We start from the raw sequence: 16,881 nt of genomic DNA, 5'->3' as shown, positions 1-16,881 counted from the left end.
GTAGAGAAACTCTGTCTTGATGGAAAATGAGGAAAGGTTCCACTGCCATTAGTGCCTGCAGCTCTGAGACTCTTCTAGCTGAAGTTATTGCTAGCAGCAGGGTAGTCTTCCATGATAGGAACTGTAGATCTGCAGAGAAAGCTGGTTCAAAGGGAGGTAGCGTAAGTTTTTCCAGAACAAAATTGAGGTCCCATGTTGGTATAGGTGCTCTCCTGGGGGGCCTATTGTTTTTTGCCCCTCTGAGGAACTGCCTTAGAAGTGGATGCGAAAATAAGGGTGGATCCGTGTTGTAGTGGGCTGAAATAGCTGATGCATGGATTTTAATGGAAGAAAAAGAAAGTCCTTTGTGCAACATCTCAGTTAAATACTGTAGAATGTGGGGCATGTGAGGCTGACGTGTGTTTTGGCCTTTAGCTTGGTTCCAGGCACAAAACCTTTTTCATTTGTCCGAATAGGCCTTCCCGGTGCTGGACCTCCTAGCTTCCAGAATAACATCCATAACTGCTTGGGAAAGAGGAGCTGGCTGGATGCTTAGGTGATTTGCCATGCAGCCAGATTTAAGGTTTTGAGCTGGCTGTGAAGAATCTGATTGTTTTGCTGTGTGAGCAAATGGGCAATTTGTGGTAAAATCCAAGGTGGGCCCTGGGCCATATTCCTCAATAGTGGGTACCAGTGCTGGCGTGGCCAGTCTGGGACTATGAGTATCAGTCGTGGTCTCTCCTTTCTGACTGTCAGAAGCACCTTTGTGAGGAGAGGCAATGGAGGGAAGGCATATACTGTCAGGTTTTTCCAACTGAATGAGAGTGCGTCCACTTTCCAAGCTTGATGGTGAAGTGTCCTTGTACAAAATTTTGTTAGTTGATAGTTTTGAGGACTGGCAAACAGGTCTATGTCTGGAAGGCCCCATGTTTGAGTTATCATTGCAAATACTTGTGGATCCAGTTTCCACTCGTGGGGATCCATAATGTTTCTGCTGAGGTCGTCTGCCAATGTGTTCTTTTTTCCTGGCAGAAACTGAGCTTGTAACTGAACTTGGTAAGCCAGAGCTGTGTTCCACAAGGTCATTGCTTGCCTGCATAGAGGGTAGGAGTGTGTACCCCCTTGTTTGTTTATGTACCACATTACTGTGGTGTTGTCCGTCCTTATTGTAAGTTGTCCTGGATGTAATAGATTCTTGAAGGCTGTCAGAGCATTCTGTACAGCTAGCATCTCTTTTTGATTGATGTACAGATTCCTTTGATCTGCAGTCCGTACGCTTTGAACGCACTGTCCTGCCATGTGTGCCCCCCAGGCGTAGTCCGATGCATCTGTTGTCATAGTTTGCCTGGCTGGGGGCAAGGTGAAAGGCTGACTCTTGTTGAGGTGACATGCCTGTGACCACCATAGAAACTCCTGTTGTAGGCAGGGAATGAGAGATATCATTGTGTCTAAGCTGTGGCTGTGTTGAGACCATACGCTTTTTAGGTACCACTGTAATTTCCTCATATGCAGCTTTGCAAATGGTATTAGTAGTATGCAAGATGCCATGAAGCCCAAGGCCTGCAGAATTTTTCTTGCAGGTAGTTGGGTCTTTGTTGCCATTGTTTTGAAATATTGAGTCAGTTGTAGTTGTTTGTCTGGCGTCAGATAAGCCTTCTGGGCCATTGTATTCAAGCTGGCACCCAGGAATGTCATATTTTGTGAGGGTACTAGTTTTGATTTCTTTTCGTTTACTGTGTACCCCAGGCAACTTAGAAGATGTTTTACAAAAGCCAGATGTTGTAAGAGGATGTCCTTGCTTTCTGCTTGGATGAGGTAGTCGTCCAGGTATGGGTATATTTGAATTCCTCTTTGTCTGCAGTATGCAATTACTGGTGCCAGGCATTTTGTGAAGACCCTGGGCGCAGTAGATAAGCCAAAGGGCAGTGTAGAGAATTGGTAATGGGTTGAACCTGCAATGAAACGGAGGTATCTTCTACAACTTTGTCTGATAGGGACATGCAGGTATGCCTCCTTGAGGTCCAACGTTACTAGCCATGCTTTCTTGCCCAACATGGGAAGAAGCTGCTGTAGTGTTAGCATCTTGAATTTTGGTACTTGTAAGAAGGTGTTTAGAATTGAAAGGTCCAGAATTGGTCTCCAGGCATTGTCCTTTCTGGGAACTAGAAGGAGTCTTGAGTAAAATCCTTGGCCTTGCTCTCGAGTAGGTACCGGTTGAATGGCTCCCATGTCCATGAGAGCTGTAATTTGTTTTTGTGCCTCTGCCCATTGATTTTGTGGCAGGTTTGGCATTCCTCTTTTCATTGGCAAGGTGTGAAAATGGAATCTGTATCCTCGTGAAATTATGTCTAGGACCCTTTTGTCCTTTCTGACAATGTGCCAGTTTTCTGAAAAAAGTGCAAGTTTTCCTCCCAAGGGGGCTACCAAGAGAGTGTTGCTTAGCCAGATGAGGTGCAAGTCATTGAGTTTGCCTTCTGGTAGTTTGGGACCTGTCTTCTCCTCCCTTCTGTGTTGCAGTGCCCCATTGGCGAGGTTTGTACTGGGCTTGTGGTTGTCCTCTGCCTCTTGGACGTCTGCATTTACCCCTCTGTGGTCTGTCAGTAGCTGGAAAGGACCAATTTTTTGTTGGCCAATTTCTGCTGAAGCGAGGGGGCTGCACCTGTAGGAAATCTTTGACTGTCTGCATAGATTTTGCCTTATCCTCCATTTTCTTTAAGACGTCTTCTGCTTTAACTCCAAAAAGAACATCCTGCTGTAAGGGAGCATCTAGAAGCTTTGCTTTAACATAATCAGGCAGAGTTTGTTCCTTTAACCAAGCATGCCTATGTATAACAGACCCAGTGACAGCTGCTCTGCAGGAAGCCTCCAAAGAATCAAACCCACATTGTAAAGTATGTTTGCCCACCTGTTCAGTTGCATGCAACAGATCCTGCATTTCTTTCAGTTCAGACTGTTGAGGGAGTGTGCTCATTTTGTGTTTTAACTGAGACATAAGAAATTGCTGATATTTTAGCATGTGAAATTGGCAATTTAGTGCCCTCATAGCTAGAGTGGCTGAGGTGTAAACCTTTTTCCCCCACCTGTCTAGTGCTCTGGAGTCCCTTTCAGAGGGTACAGGATTTTTTGCCCTAGAAACCTTAGCCCCTTTGGGACCCTGGGAGATAGTCTCTGGATCAGCAACAGGGCTTTTATAAAGAAATTTGTGGGAATCAGGTACTCTATAGTATCTGTCAGGTTTGGCCGGAGCAGGAGGCAGAGAATCTGGGTTCAAACTGGATTCTCAGTAAACATCATCCACAATGTCTAAAACTGGGGGGATGGCAAGTGGTCTGTGCTGGGGGAGTAAAAGAAACTCTCTGAGCCTTTTCTTTAAGTCAGAGTAGTCCTGACCTTCCCAGTGAAAATGTTCCCTCATAGTGTGTAAATTTTCCCCAAAGGAGTAGTCTTCAGGAGGAGAAGCTGAGGGAATAGAATCCTCAGCATCAGAATCTTCATAAGGGGAGAAGGAGTAATCTTGGTCCTCAGAGGAGCCTGAGGAAATAGACACTTATTCAGAGGAGGCATAATCTTCCTCTTGTCTAGGCCTTTTGTCGGGTGGGGGTTGGGAACCCCTGATTAAAGAGATCAAATCTTCAGCCATTTTGAGCATCTGTTTCTTAGGCATGAGGCCTTGAACTGGGGACTGAAGTGCAGTCTTTTTAGGTTTAATAGGAGTCTTAGTCTTAGGATACGTTTTTATGGTGAGCGTCGTTGGTCTGAAGACGCCTTCAGAAACCGAAGATGTTTCTGCAGCACCGACATCTTTTTCAGCAGTGTCATCGGTAGGGGCTAAACAAAATGGCTGCATCGGCCTAGTACTTTCTGCCAAAAGTTCCGAAACGGTCCCGGGTTCCAGATCTGCGGTAGTCAGGGGCTGCGTCGGAGCCTCACTGAAGACCAGTGAACCGGAGACCGGACCAGTCGAGGCCTCGGAGTCTGGCTTGGGTCTAGGCTGCCTGTCCTTATCCTTGCATTTTTTGTGCACGCCGGTAGTCGGTTGCTCCGACGGCATAGTGTAGTTAAATTTTCTACCGAAGTAGTGTCGTGCAAAATCAAAGCGTCTTTTTATAGTGCGCTTATTAAACCTAGCACAAAAACGACAACCAGTGACGTCGTGGTCTGGGCCTAGGCAAGGTATGCAGTAAGAATGAAAATCCTTATGAGGTATTTGCTTCCCACAAGAAATACAATTGTTAACTTTTTCTGACATCGGTCTGAGGCAAGAAAAGTTTCCCCAACGGGGTACTTAGCTTTATTGAAGACTTCGGATCTGAAATTCGACTTCGAAAATCTCAGGAGTCGGCCGACCGGCACTTGCGGACTGCTTCTGCTTCGGGTACCGCGCGACAAGAAAGACTGAAGAAAATGGCATCGGATGCATTATATATATACCCCTGGCACACTGACGTCAGGGAAGAAGCGACAGCAACCGACGCCGGACCAAGACTTTGGGATTCTGGCTGACTGCGGGACCGCCTGACGACAGGATAACCCAAGTGTGATGACTGCAGCAGGGTAACACGATGAACATCAGAGATGTGATGATCTGTAATAATAGTTCAAATGAAAAGATGTACTGTGATGTAATTTATTTACTCTGAGCTTCATCCTTTGATAGGGTCATACAAAAAAAACTTTTTAACAAGTTACAACAACTAGATATTAATTTAATCTTGCTGACACAGATAACTGCATGACTTACAAATAAGACACTGTAAGCATTTTACAGCAAATGGAAGGGAAATTTTAAGTTACAGTCAGGGTGTTTCACGTGCCTCTGTTTTATGTCCATACTTACTTAGGTTGTGTCTTTCTTGGATCTATGATTTAACCTAAGGTTCTACGGTCAGACAGAGAGATAGGTAAGCAGACACACCCACAAACCCACACAACACACACAAACACATACCCAAATACAGCCAGAGCAAGAGGGGAAAGAGAAGCCTGAGGAAAAGAAAAAAAAGAGAGTGGCAATAAAGTTTGTGCTCCAGTCCAAGATTTCTTTGTCCAACAACAGGCCCACTGAGGCCAACATTTATTTTCTTTTTTTAAAGAACATTTTAAGCAAAAGAAAGTTATGTGATTACTCAAGGTAACTAGATATAAACTCAAGTCTAACATTTTGCTTTAAAATGGAATGTCACTGTTCTGCAAATCACATTGAGCATCACTAAAATTTTTGAAGACCAAATCATAAGTATTTCACAATTCTACCACGACAATACCCCCTTTAACTGAAGTATCTTACCTGTAAACATGGGTTATTATCACGACTTCGTGAATGCCTCATATTATTAGACATCCTTTTCTGTCTTCGATCTGCTGATGAATAGACCAAAATGGATAAAATGTTACTTTATTTCCCCACAATATTTTTTTTTAATAAAGAAGGTAAGTAGAACAACTGCACAATTTACAACTAGCCACCCTTACAAGTGCCTTCTCTACCTCCCATCCACAGTTTAGTGTTTGCAGTACTAATACCACTGACAAAAATCACAAATGACAGGAACTGTGGCTACAGTCAAGTATAGTTTACAATCAGTTATATGAACAGTGTCCCAAAAACAAATGTGATAACTGTTTATTCTGATATACATTTATTTTATTTTACACAACAGGGTGAACTGAACTATGAGGCTTTTCAGCAAAACCAAGTTACAACAGCAAAAAAGGTAATAGCCAGTTGATATATAAGATTATGATCGGATTGCCAATCATAACCTGCTTATTACATGTTTCAGACATGGTTGCTAAGAAATTCACCTTGACGTTGAAGCTAGACAGGTGAATCTTGGCATAGATGTTGAGAACACATAATAATAGTTTATGAACTGTAAGACAATCATAAATCTTTGTAGTGCATGGAGTTTTATCTGCTCCAAGTATTATTAGTTACAGGGAAATACTGATAAGTGTTTTCCTGGCTTTCAAAGTGAGCGCTGTCAGGCAGAATATCTCTCAAGTGTCTAGATTTTCACAGGATATCCAGATTATTGCTTTATATTTTTGGTCTGTTCCTTACAAAATATGTGGTTTTCGAACTGAAGTCACTAAATAATGGCATACATTTGTGTTTCATAATTCACATTCTTCAGATTATTGAGGTGAATGCACAATCTATTTACTCTAGCCACTCCTACGTTTTTTTTTTTCATGTTAGGATACAGGCAGCAGGAAGAAACAAATGTTTTGTTCTGCCACTGTCATTCGCTAGTCAGTACAGGCAGATTTTACTGTCTAGTGTGTGACCCCACCTTAACCACTTTCACAGGGGGTGCTTAACATTTGTTAAGATTGGGTCGTGCGCCATTCTGGACCTTCATTAGTTTGCCTTTCCCCAACATCAGAGTGTAATCAGAGCACTCCATGCACTAAGGTGCATAAAATGAAAATTCATTTAAATAACATGCATGAAAACATACATAAAAAAAACAGGACAACACAATGGCAACATGCATATTTTAATACTTCTTCTAGATAAACCTATTGAGTTAGAAAGTAACAAAAACTAGAGGTGAATGGATCCCAGCATCTAGGACTATTGACATATTTTCCCTTCCTATTATGCATCACACAGCCTCCTCCTCCTCCTCACAAAAGAAAAGAAAGATGTAAGGAGAGGACACAGAAGACAAAGTAAACAGTGGAGGATGAAAGAAGGCTATGTTTCCACAGATTTACAATCACAATTGATCTGTAAGAAAGACAGCTTGTAACCAGTGTACCTGATAAGAGGAGGTCCATCTTTGGTATCCTTCATGATAACAGTATCTTACTAATCCTCCTAGGAGGCCGCTCTCACAATAACAAATTCTGACAGCAGCTGTAAGAGAAACAATGTCCAGCCTACAATGATCTCAGCAGTTTGTGCAGGGAAGATCAAACTGCAGATGCAAATACCACCCAATAAGGCATCAGGAAGAGTCTACAGAGCAATGCAGCTGGATAAACACTGGAAACAGTGCGTTTGGTTTACTTCCTTATCCACGTATAACTTGGCAAAGCAACCAAACAGCTGATCATTCTTGTTAAAAGATATAGTTTTGGACACATGAAACCTATGTTGTTTGTGGAAATTCAAAGAGTAGAAAAGATATTGTCCATAATTACAGCAAACGTGGTAAAAAATGGCAGACTTTCACAGTGGTTTAAATTAGACTGTCACAAACTTAGAAATAAAGGATGAACTTGCTTGGGACTTCAAAGATGGCTGCACCCTAATCAACAGCTTAATTTCTGCTGTCCTTGTGTGTAAAAAGAAACTGAAAGACAAGGGTCCGTAATAATGCCTGCTTTAGCAAAATGCAATTACTGGCTAGTAATTACACTTTCTGGATGCCAGCAAAGAAGAAACTAAGAGAGCCTGAAAGAAAGTCAGATACAAACGGGTGATGAGAAAACCCTGATGAGAAAAAAACATCAAAAAATCATTGAAAAATCAAAAAGTAGAGATGACTTCCAGTAATTTAGAGGAAAATATAAATCAAATTTGCTCAAGTGAAACACTGAAGGAGTATATATCAACTCAAAAAAAAAAAAAGACTAGAAAAATGGAAGAAGCTTTATACACCTATTCAGATGACCTGATAAAACTGCGACAATCAGAGGTAGAAATGAAGAAAAGGCTGGTTGAGTACAAGACTAAAAAACAACAAAAAAATGGATCAGATATTGTGGTTAACTTAGCAACAAGTAAGTCAACAAGAAGCATAACAAAGCAAAAAAAACTCAGGCTTAAGAAACAACAAAAAAATAAAACTGTAATGTGCAAAGCTTTCGGGCATAACCCTTTTTTTCTAGATCTACAATGAAGAGTTATGCCTGAAAGCTTTGCACATTAATGTTTGATTTTTTTGATGTTTCTTAAGCCTGTTTTTTTTTTTTTTTGAGTATAAGACTGCTCAGAAAGAACCGTTTCAAAAATGGTTCAGTTAAGAGGACAGAGCACTCAGACAAAACCTGAGATTTTCTGATGTATTAGAAAAACAGGAAGAAGTAGAGTATTCATTTTATGAATGCACAAATAAGCAACTAGACTGGTATTCCACAGCAGGATCTATTAACTGAAAGGGCACATCAGATGTATGCTCTAAATCTGACCATGAGAAATCAGCTAGAACCTGTATCGGTAAGGATGCAAACATACCAGCAGGAAGAATTGATCCTGACAAAAAAAAACTGCAGTAGGAGTGCAAATTATTACAAATCAGAGACAGTACAGTGTTTGTGGAAAATGATTATTTACTCTAAACTATGCAGAATAGAATCAAATTTATCTTAGCAATCATGGAATGACACGAGGCAGGTGTGAGATTCAAGCTACTGTACCCAGCTGTCTTCAGAATATTTTTTTCCTGGTGGATCGAAGTCTTTTTTTTTTATGCAGAACAGGCTAAGGAGGAATTTTTTTATACAGTAAAGCTCAGAGACACTTTGTCAGCGAAAAATGCACAGGATTTGACTAGAAGAATCAGAAGTACTTTGGACTTGTCTGAGGTTGGAAAAAACAGATTAACAGGAAGAAGACCAGCAATACTGCAATTAGTGAATAAATACAAGATTATAAAGCATCAATCACATTTGAGTAATGTGGCTTTACAAGAAAAACTGGCTGAGAAAGATTGGACTTTTGCTGACTGTATTAAACTTCTGGGGGACTGAAAAGCATAAGCCACACTTCATGAGATTAATGTTTGGAAGGACACTAAAAGGAGGAAAAAGTAAAACAAATTTTTTCTGAACAGATTTTTGTATAAAACATTTCATGATATAAATTACATGTTATTTAGGAAAGTATTTTCAGTGACTGCTGTATGTGATAAAGATAGTAAAGTAAACAAGTACTTTTTTTCTTTTTTAGTTTTAAGAAACAGACAAAATATAAAAAGAAAAGAATGGATGGACAAAAGCATGTTTAAGCTAATATGATGTGATCTCTGGCTGACGGGGTGGGGGGTGGGGTCTAAATGTGCACTAACTATAAAATATGTAAAACTGAGATGTTTTCCCTTACTTTTGCATAAGTGAATGTCTGGATTAATGCCCTTGGCTTAAACTAATAATTAGTTTTTATATTAGTAAGTGGATTTTAAAAATAAGAGAACATTGTGAATGAAATGATACAATTTTTGTTCAGTAAATAAATGTTAAGTGTGAATTAAGAACCCTGCAGCTGAGGGGCAGCTGTACATTCTTTTCTTATGCTTCCATGGAGACAAGCTCACTACAAGTGATGGCAATAAATCTTGAGACTTCTGGACACTGTTTGAGAGAAACATAACATTAAAAGGTACAAGGGCAAGTAGCTTAGGAAAAATAATAAAGTTTGAAATCACTAGTAAGTCAGAACAGCTTCCCTGCTACCTAAATATTTCAATGCATTTATTGGGGCAGTGTATAACTATTTTTACTTAAAGATGATCAGCAGACTTTTTTTCTTAAGGCTATAAGTTAAATCTTTCTTAAACCATACAAGCTGTTTTTAACTTCTGGTAGGGGAATAAAGAGACGAGAACAGACAACAATTAGCTTAAGTAGGAGAACAGGCTGTAATATGAGCCTTAGAATAGATAACCTTAATTTTCGGTTAGTAGTCCCTGTGGGTGCAATTTGAGACAGGTTCTTCTAATCAGGAGGGTTAAACTCCATTATTTGAAGATCTACATAGTTTTAGTGTTTGTTTTAGGTTAGTATGCTTTGTGGTGTTCTGTGTGTATGTTTCATTAAAACAAAAAGTTCTATAAAAATATGACATAGGATCAAATGGAGAGAACAGGAAACAGCTGTATAAAGTTTGGGTGAAATAATCAGCTTTTACTACTGAATATTACTTATACATAGGGACTAGAACTTAATTTGCAGCAGTGAGGATGTATATGGGAGACCTAGAAGGGAAAATATAAAAGAGTGTACATGTGAAGAAATTTATGAAAATTTTGGGATAGAAGATGTAAATTCAGTAGAAGGATCTCTGAAAGAATTTATATATTACAAGTGGGCTAGACTAGACAAAAATTATATTTCACAGGTGCACGTGTATTTAATTGAAAGCTTTGACATACATCCAATAATTAGTTCAGATCATGCGCCAATAACAACCAAGATAAAAATGCAAGGGAATGAAGTAAAAATGAGACACGGGTGCTTTCCCACTTATCTGTTAAAAAGAGAAGTTAAGGAATGGGTAGTGGAAATTATTAGACTTATTAGGGAAGACAGAAACTCCTTCATAAGTTATAGCTAATAAATGGGATAAAATTAAGGTGGAGTTTTAAAACGGTAAAAATAAAAGAAAAATAGATAAGATTAAGAAGTGCACAAATTATTTTGAGGGTCTGACAAAGGCTAAAGTACTGCAGAATAAGGAAAATTTCACAGAACAAGAAGATGCACAACTGCAGAGTGCTAAAGAGAAAATAAGGGAGTATCTGGATAATATGCATGATTTTATTTATTTATTTTTATTTTTATTTAACATTTGTTGACCGGGAATGTCCGACTAGGTTCCACAGAGCCTGTTTTCAGCGGAGGCCTGGGGAGAAACGCTCCAGATGCATGTCTTTGGAATGTTTGGAGTCATTTAGAAAGATTGCTGTTAAGCAACTGTTTTTTAATAACTCCAGAGCCAAAAAAAACATTTAGCACAAAGACTTGGGTTACAGAAAGTAGAAAGCATTGTTGCCAAACTTAGGGAGTCTATAACAAGAAAAATAACCAGAGATCCTATAGAGGTATTAGAGATATTTCAGGAAATACCAGGAATAAATGCTATTCCTCTGGAAATTTGGAAGGTAGGAGGAAAGAAAGTAATAAAGATCTGGAACATTTGCTTTAACAGTACTGTAAAAGGATGGGAAGCACCACCATCCTGGAAGAAAGCTGTGGTGGTTGTAATACCAGAAAATGGTAAAGATCCATCAGGCCCAGATTCATATAGTCTCATTTCAATTTTAAACCATGATCATAAAGTGCTTATGTCTACAATAGCTAAAAGAATGGCAAAGGTGTTGCCAAAATTGATAAATATGGATTAATGCGGATTAAGGGGGCAGGCAAACATTAGGTAACATTAACACAAAAATGATTATCCAGAGGGAAGCAGAATGTAAGAAAATACTGCTGTTTGTGTGTCTTGCTGCAGAGAAAGCATTAAGAGTAAGATGGGTTTTATGAGTACGACAACGGAAGCATTTGCATTCTCCGATACAAAATAAAAGGTTAATTATGAGGATATATGAGGGATCAGAGGCAAAAATTAGTGAGGGAGGGTTTGTCTCTGATATGTTGCGCCTGAACAGAGGAACCAGGCAGTGGTGTCCTCTTTTCCCTTTGTTATTTACATTTTAGAGCCAATGGGAAAGAAAATAAGGGACTCAGATATTCAAGGATATAAATGTATGGTAATCAAGAAAAGTTGGCTTTATTTGCAGACAATATTGTTCTGTACCTGATAAAACCAGATAAGGACATCTCAGTGTTTTGGAAAATTTTGAGACATTTTAAAGTCTTTTAGGGATATAAAATTAATGAAGGTAAAACAAAGGTTGTAGCTGTAAAGTATGTACCAACACATGAATTGGTTCAGGAATACCAATATTTATGGGAACATGATTAAAAAAAAGGTATTTTGGAGTACGGATTAAAAAGGTTTCTGTTATGGCAGCTAAGGATATGCGGGAAGAGACTGAACAAAAATAATATAGAGACCGAGAAACTGGAAGATCTTGTTTATGCTTATGGATAGCAAGATACAAGCAGGGAACATGTTTTAGTCCCTTTGGTTTTATATACAAGTCAGGTATAATTTAGCAACCAAAGGAGAAGTTGTGGACAATAGTTAATAAAGAGTTGAAGGATTTTATCTGGGTGAGGAAGAGGGAAAAGGTCAAGTGGAATAAGTTGATCTTTCCAACAGAACAAAGTGGTTTAGGATTACATAATTTGAAGGGGTATTTCAGAGCTACACAGTTAACCCTCTTATACATAATACAAGTAGAAAGCTACAAGTGGCAAGAGATGATGATGAAGTGGAGAGAAATTCATGAAATAAGGAGACAGTGAGATTTTGGATGCAGATCCTTGAAGAGAATAACAACAGCCATACAGAATATTATACTCAAAGTAGAAAAAGAGCTAAACCAACAAAGCATGGGTAAAGGAGATTTGCTGATATGGATGACTGCAATTAGGGGTACAAAGTATAGGAAAGAGGAGGTTGGAATTTACCAGGGAAACCTGACAAATGAACCAAGGTACTAAGAACAAATAACTAGAGATGGAAAGGTAACAGAATGGGAAGAGGCCAAGAAGACATTTGGACTGCAGGCTAGAGACTGGCTTACCTATCAGGGACTGATAGTTGAATACTGGCAAATAGATAGGGAAATCCTAAGTGAAAGACCTGCTCTGGTAGAGTTTCTAACTAAATCTAGAACAGAAGCTGCTGTTAAACGGGATAATTTGTAGTGCAAATAAAGTACTGTATGATTACAGGAATCAGAGAAGATTAGAAAACATTGGGAAGAGAGATTGGATAAGCAATTCATAAGGAAACAATTGCGGGACATATGTTCGGCTCACAAACATGCAACGAAGTCTAGAAGATTTTTGCTTGGAAGTGATTGCATATTTTTTTTTATATCCTAAGCAGACTCCAAAAACTGTTCCTCATACAGATGGCAAATGCTGGAGTTGTGATGGGGAAGAAAGAGGTAACTGGGAACATATGTTTTTGTAGTGTAATGAGTTGGCAGACTTTAAAAAAAAATCCCTCTGGAGTATTGTCAAAAATATTGGGTGAGCAAGTTGGTGTAACTAAGGAAATGATTTTTGAGTTAGGATACAGGATTTGAATTGCCTAGAAATAGTAAGGCCTTGTTAAGTTTAGCTCTGGTGGCTGCCAAAAAGATAATTACTAGAAAATAGAAATCAAAGTCTAAACTAACTGTACATGAAGTACTAAATATTGCAACAGAGATAAAAGAACTGGAAGTGGGATCATTAAAAAAGGGTAGGAGCAAATTACATAAAAACATGGAAATTCTGGGAACATAATATAGAGAATAATGTTTTGGAAGAAGAGTGAGGTTTGAGGGAAGGTACAAATTGATCAACATATGTAATGTTGGACTGATGATAATTATGCAAAAGCAGATAAGTGATATACAGTGTTTGTGACTGTGAACATGTTAACATGGCTCATTTTCTTTTTTAAATGCATGTTTGCCTATGTCTTAAGTGGTAATTCAAAAAAAGGTGTTATGTGCCAACAAGCTTACAGCAGCTAGTTGAAATCAAGTGGCAATACCTACAGATTTAGTTGAATTCAGTATTGGGTAAACATTAAAGTTAGAAGAATTTAGTACTGTTTAGCATAATCTGTTCTGATAAAGCACTCAATAGCCTTCTAGCCCCACTACACCACCCACTTATAGCTCACAAATCAAAGGACTGGCCAGTATGGATATACAATTTCCCCAACTTCTCTGTAGCCAAATTGGTAGATATGGGCATCTTGAGACAATATAGCAATTATCTCAAGTTTACTGACAATTAACTAATCCTTAAAGAAGCAGACACAGTAAGTGAGAGGCAAATGCTCATATACAAGTACACATCAGGTTGTCGAAACCATGCAAAACACCCATCTCACATAGTACACAACACAGACATAGACTAATGCACACTGAAGCACTTAAAAGCAATATTCCTAAACAACAAATAATGCCTAGATCTCTGCAAACCCAAAGGCAATCAGAAAAAAACAACACCCAACATCATACTTGTCACTCCCAGTGAAGCCTCTAACATTAAGCCCCTAAGGCAAGCAAACACTTCCCAGGACTCGTCATAGGGGACTGCATTACAAGACATACTGATACCCCTCTAACCAGCCTGAAGATAACTGTTAGTCGCTTATTTGGAGCCAGAATCCACCAAATCACCCATCCACTCAAGTCAATACGACACAGGTACCAGTATAATTCCATCATAGTCCATGTAGGTGTAAATGTCCTGAGGTGTACCACCCTGGACTACATGAAGAGAAACATCATGGAGCTTTCATGTCATGTGTCTCAGGCTGGTATGAGCCTGGTATTGAGCAGCATACTGCCATCACAGCGGATGATGCCACAATATGAGCAAAGCATGACTGATTTCAACAACTGGCTGTCTTTCTGCTGTTATTCTAATGGGATCCAATACTTGTCAGCTTGGGAGGACATGGTTAACAGACCACTTTGCTTTGCCAAGGATGGTATGCACCTCTTCCCCTCTAGGCTTTTGAATACTGGCTAAAACTTTATCCACCCCCATACTGCCTTTTTTAGGGAATGGCAAACAGGTAAAACCACTGTCATAGCAAAATCAACTCAACTGATCCTCAAGGTGTTACTTCTCAATCTCAAGAGCTTAAACAAACAAAAAAATTCACTCCTCCCAAGCCCTCCTCATGCTCAAGAGAATAGACATCTGCACAGTTTCTGGGACATGGTTTAAAGCAGCAGGAAGTACCCCTGCAGTGCAAGGTTACAGGGGCTTCCATACTTTTAGACCAGTAGCTGCAAAAAGGAGGAGGTGTCTCAATATACTTCAACAACTAGCATATCTCTAGGTTGATTACACAGGATGAAGAGCTGGAGTTTCTCTACATGTAGATCATTATAGACAAAATCCTACACTATATCCTAGCCAGTTATAGGTCACCCGCCGTGTCCCAACAAGCTCACAATGCATATTTGGACCTACTGGAGACAATTACCATTCAACCTAACACCCTACGCATAGGAGACTTTAATTACCCCTTTATAGACTGAGAATCCTACACAGCCTCATATCTACAGGAACAGAAATTCCTGGGCTTCGTAAATCCTAACACCCTTGGCCTAACAGTGAATACACCCACTAGAGGCTTCAACATACTACACCTCGTGCTTGCAAATATAGGAGAACCCTAGCCCTCCCCATGTCTCATCCTCCCTGGTAAGGTCTAACCATAAAGCTGTCTTCTTTGAAATCAAAATCAACTCCAAAATCCAATTAAAACCAGTAACAGAAACTATTCCAAGGCAAATTACCTTTTATTAAGTGCTGAAATGTCAAAATTCAATGCCCCTCCAAACCCAGAGAACACAGCAGCATATGCTGAATTGCTCTCTGCAGCTCAGTACAACCATTCCAATGGCTGCATAGAGGCTTCCGTACCTACCAGAAGTAAGCCCAGAGCTAGCCCTAGAAGCACGGCAACCTGGTGGCATCCCAAATTAAACAGGATACACAAAAAAAGAAAAAAATATGGCAAAAAATCAGGAAGGGTAATTCCCATAAGAACAGAAACTCTCTCAAAGTAAGCAGGCAACTAAGAGAACAAATTAGGTCAAACAAAGCCAGATCTGAGGTTAAGATAGTCTCCCAGGTGAAAGATAACCATAAGGCCTTCTACAGCTATCTCAGAAGGCTCACGAGTAATACACTGTAATGTGCTAAAATGGTGGTTAATTGTGTCATATTCAACGAGTCTGGCAATACAACAAACTTGTTAGTGGAGAAATTAATTTCCAACTTCACCCCCCTCCCCTTAAAAATACCGTCAAACATAACCCTCCAGCTATAGATAGGGACCAAGTACTAGCTGCACTCATTAAAGACAAGAACACGTCCTCAATGGGCTCTGATAACTTCCCAGGATGCCTCCTGAATAGTCTAAAATATGACGTAAGGACCCCTGGAGTCATTATTTAACTATACTCTTAAAACAGGCTTTGTGCCACATGAATGGAGGACTGCAACAGTTACCCCCTTCATAAGGGAACATCTTCAACAGATCCTGGAAACTACAAACCCATTAGTTAGACTAGTCTTATTTGCAAAACCATGGAAACAATTATAATGGAAATGATCAAACTGGCTACAGGAGACCTCCAGACACTAGATCCATCTCCGTTTGGCTTTGTCAAAGAAAGGCCATGCTTACTGAATCTGGATTTCTTTGAAAAGGTCAGTGAGGCAATAGATGAGGGGAAAACTGTGCATACTGCCAACCTAGATCTAGCTAAAGCATTTGATAAAATACCCCACTCGGGCTTTGTCAACAAACTTACGGAACTAGGCATAAATCCCTTTATAACATACTAGAGAGCTAGCTGGCTCACTGATATGACCCAGAAGATTTGAATCGGTGGGGCCACCTTCACAAAGAGGCTGGTCACCAGGGCTCTGTGCTGGGCCTACCCCTCTTTGGCTGTGACATCCGAGAAGTAGATGCCAATGTCAAAGGCCTTTGGCTGACCAAGTTCACAGATGATTGCAAACTGGGAGCAATCACTGAATCCACCCAAGATAAGAACACCCACCAAGAAGGTCTAATACAAACACTTGGTGTCAAAGTCACAGCTTAAAACTCTATACCAAGAAATGTATTACTGTATCTTTTGGGAAGTCTACCATCCCTAAGGGCAACTATGTTATCAATAAAAACACCCTTAAAAGTAGCTTCATTGGTTAGAGATCTGGAAATTCATGTAGATAATAACCTAGCCTTCGACCAACATGTGTCCAAAGTAGTAAGAAAATCCTTTTTTCTTGTTTAACTTATAAGAAGGGCATTGCATCTAGGTCTAAAGAGGTTATCATACACTGTACTTGGCCCTTATCAGACCCATCACAGAGCATAATGCTCCCTTAGTTATGCACTTCCACAAAGGTTCCTTATAAAAAGAATACAGGGAGTAAGCACAATGTCCTACACTGATCGCCTCAAAGCCGTGTCTCTTTACTTGGTAACATACATACTTCTGTAGTTGATCTTTGCCTGGTATACAGGGCACCCCAGGACCCTGTTTTGATGAACCTTTTGTACAG

The 16,881-nt window shown here is 39.7% G+C and overlaps 1 protein-coding gene across 6 annotated transcripts in view; it reads right to left on the bottom strand.

Annotated features, from left to right (window-relative positions):
• CHCHD7 (coiled-coil-helix-coiled-coil-helix domain containing 7) overlaps positions 1-16,881 on the bottom strand; it is a 321,467-nt gene that overhangs the window by 104,986 nt on the left and 199,600 nt on the right. For 4 of the 6 annotated variants that reach the window (XM_044065553.1, XM_044065556.1, XM_044065555.1 and 1 more), the window contains exon 2: positions 5,267-5,340. In XM_044065553.1, coding sequence (XP_043921488.1) covers positions 5,267-5,320 — 54 coding nt within the window. In that variant the 5' untranslated portion in view covers positions 5,321-5,340. The remainder of the gene's footprint in view (positions 1-5,266; positions 5,341-16,881) is intronic. The other 2 variants (XM_044065554.1, XM_044065557.1) reach the window with 1 other exon arrangement.

This window comes from Protopterus annectens, chromosome 3.part0, assembly GCF_019279795.1.
Source record: "Protopterus annectens isolate FY-2018-M chromosome 3.part0, PAN1.0, whole genome shotgun sequence".
NCBI lineage: Eukaryota > Metazoa > Chordata > Ceratodontiformes > Protopteridae > Protopterus > Protopterus annectens.
Note: the sequence above shows the minus strand (reverse complement) of the source record. Positions and strands in the feature narration are given on the sequence as shown.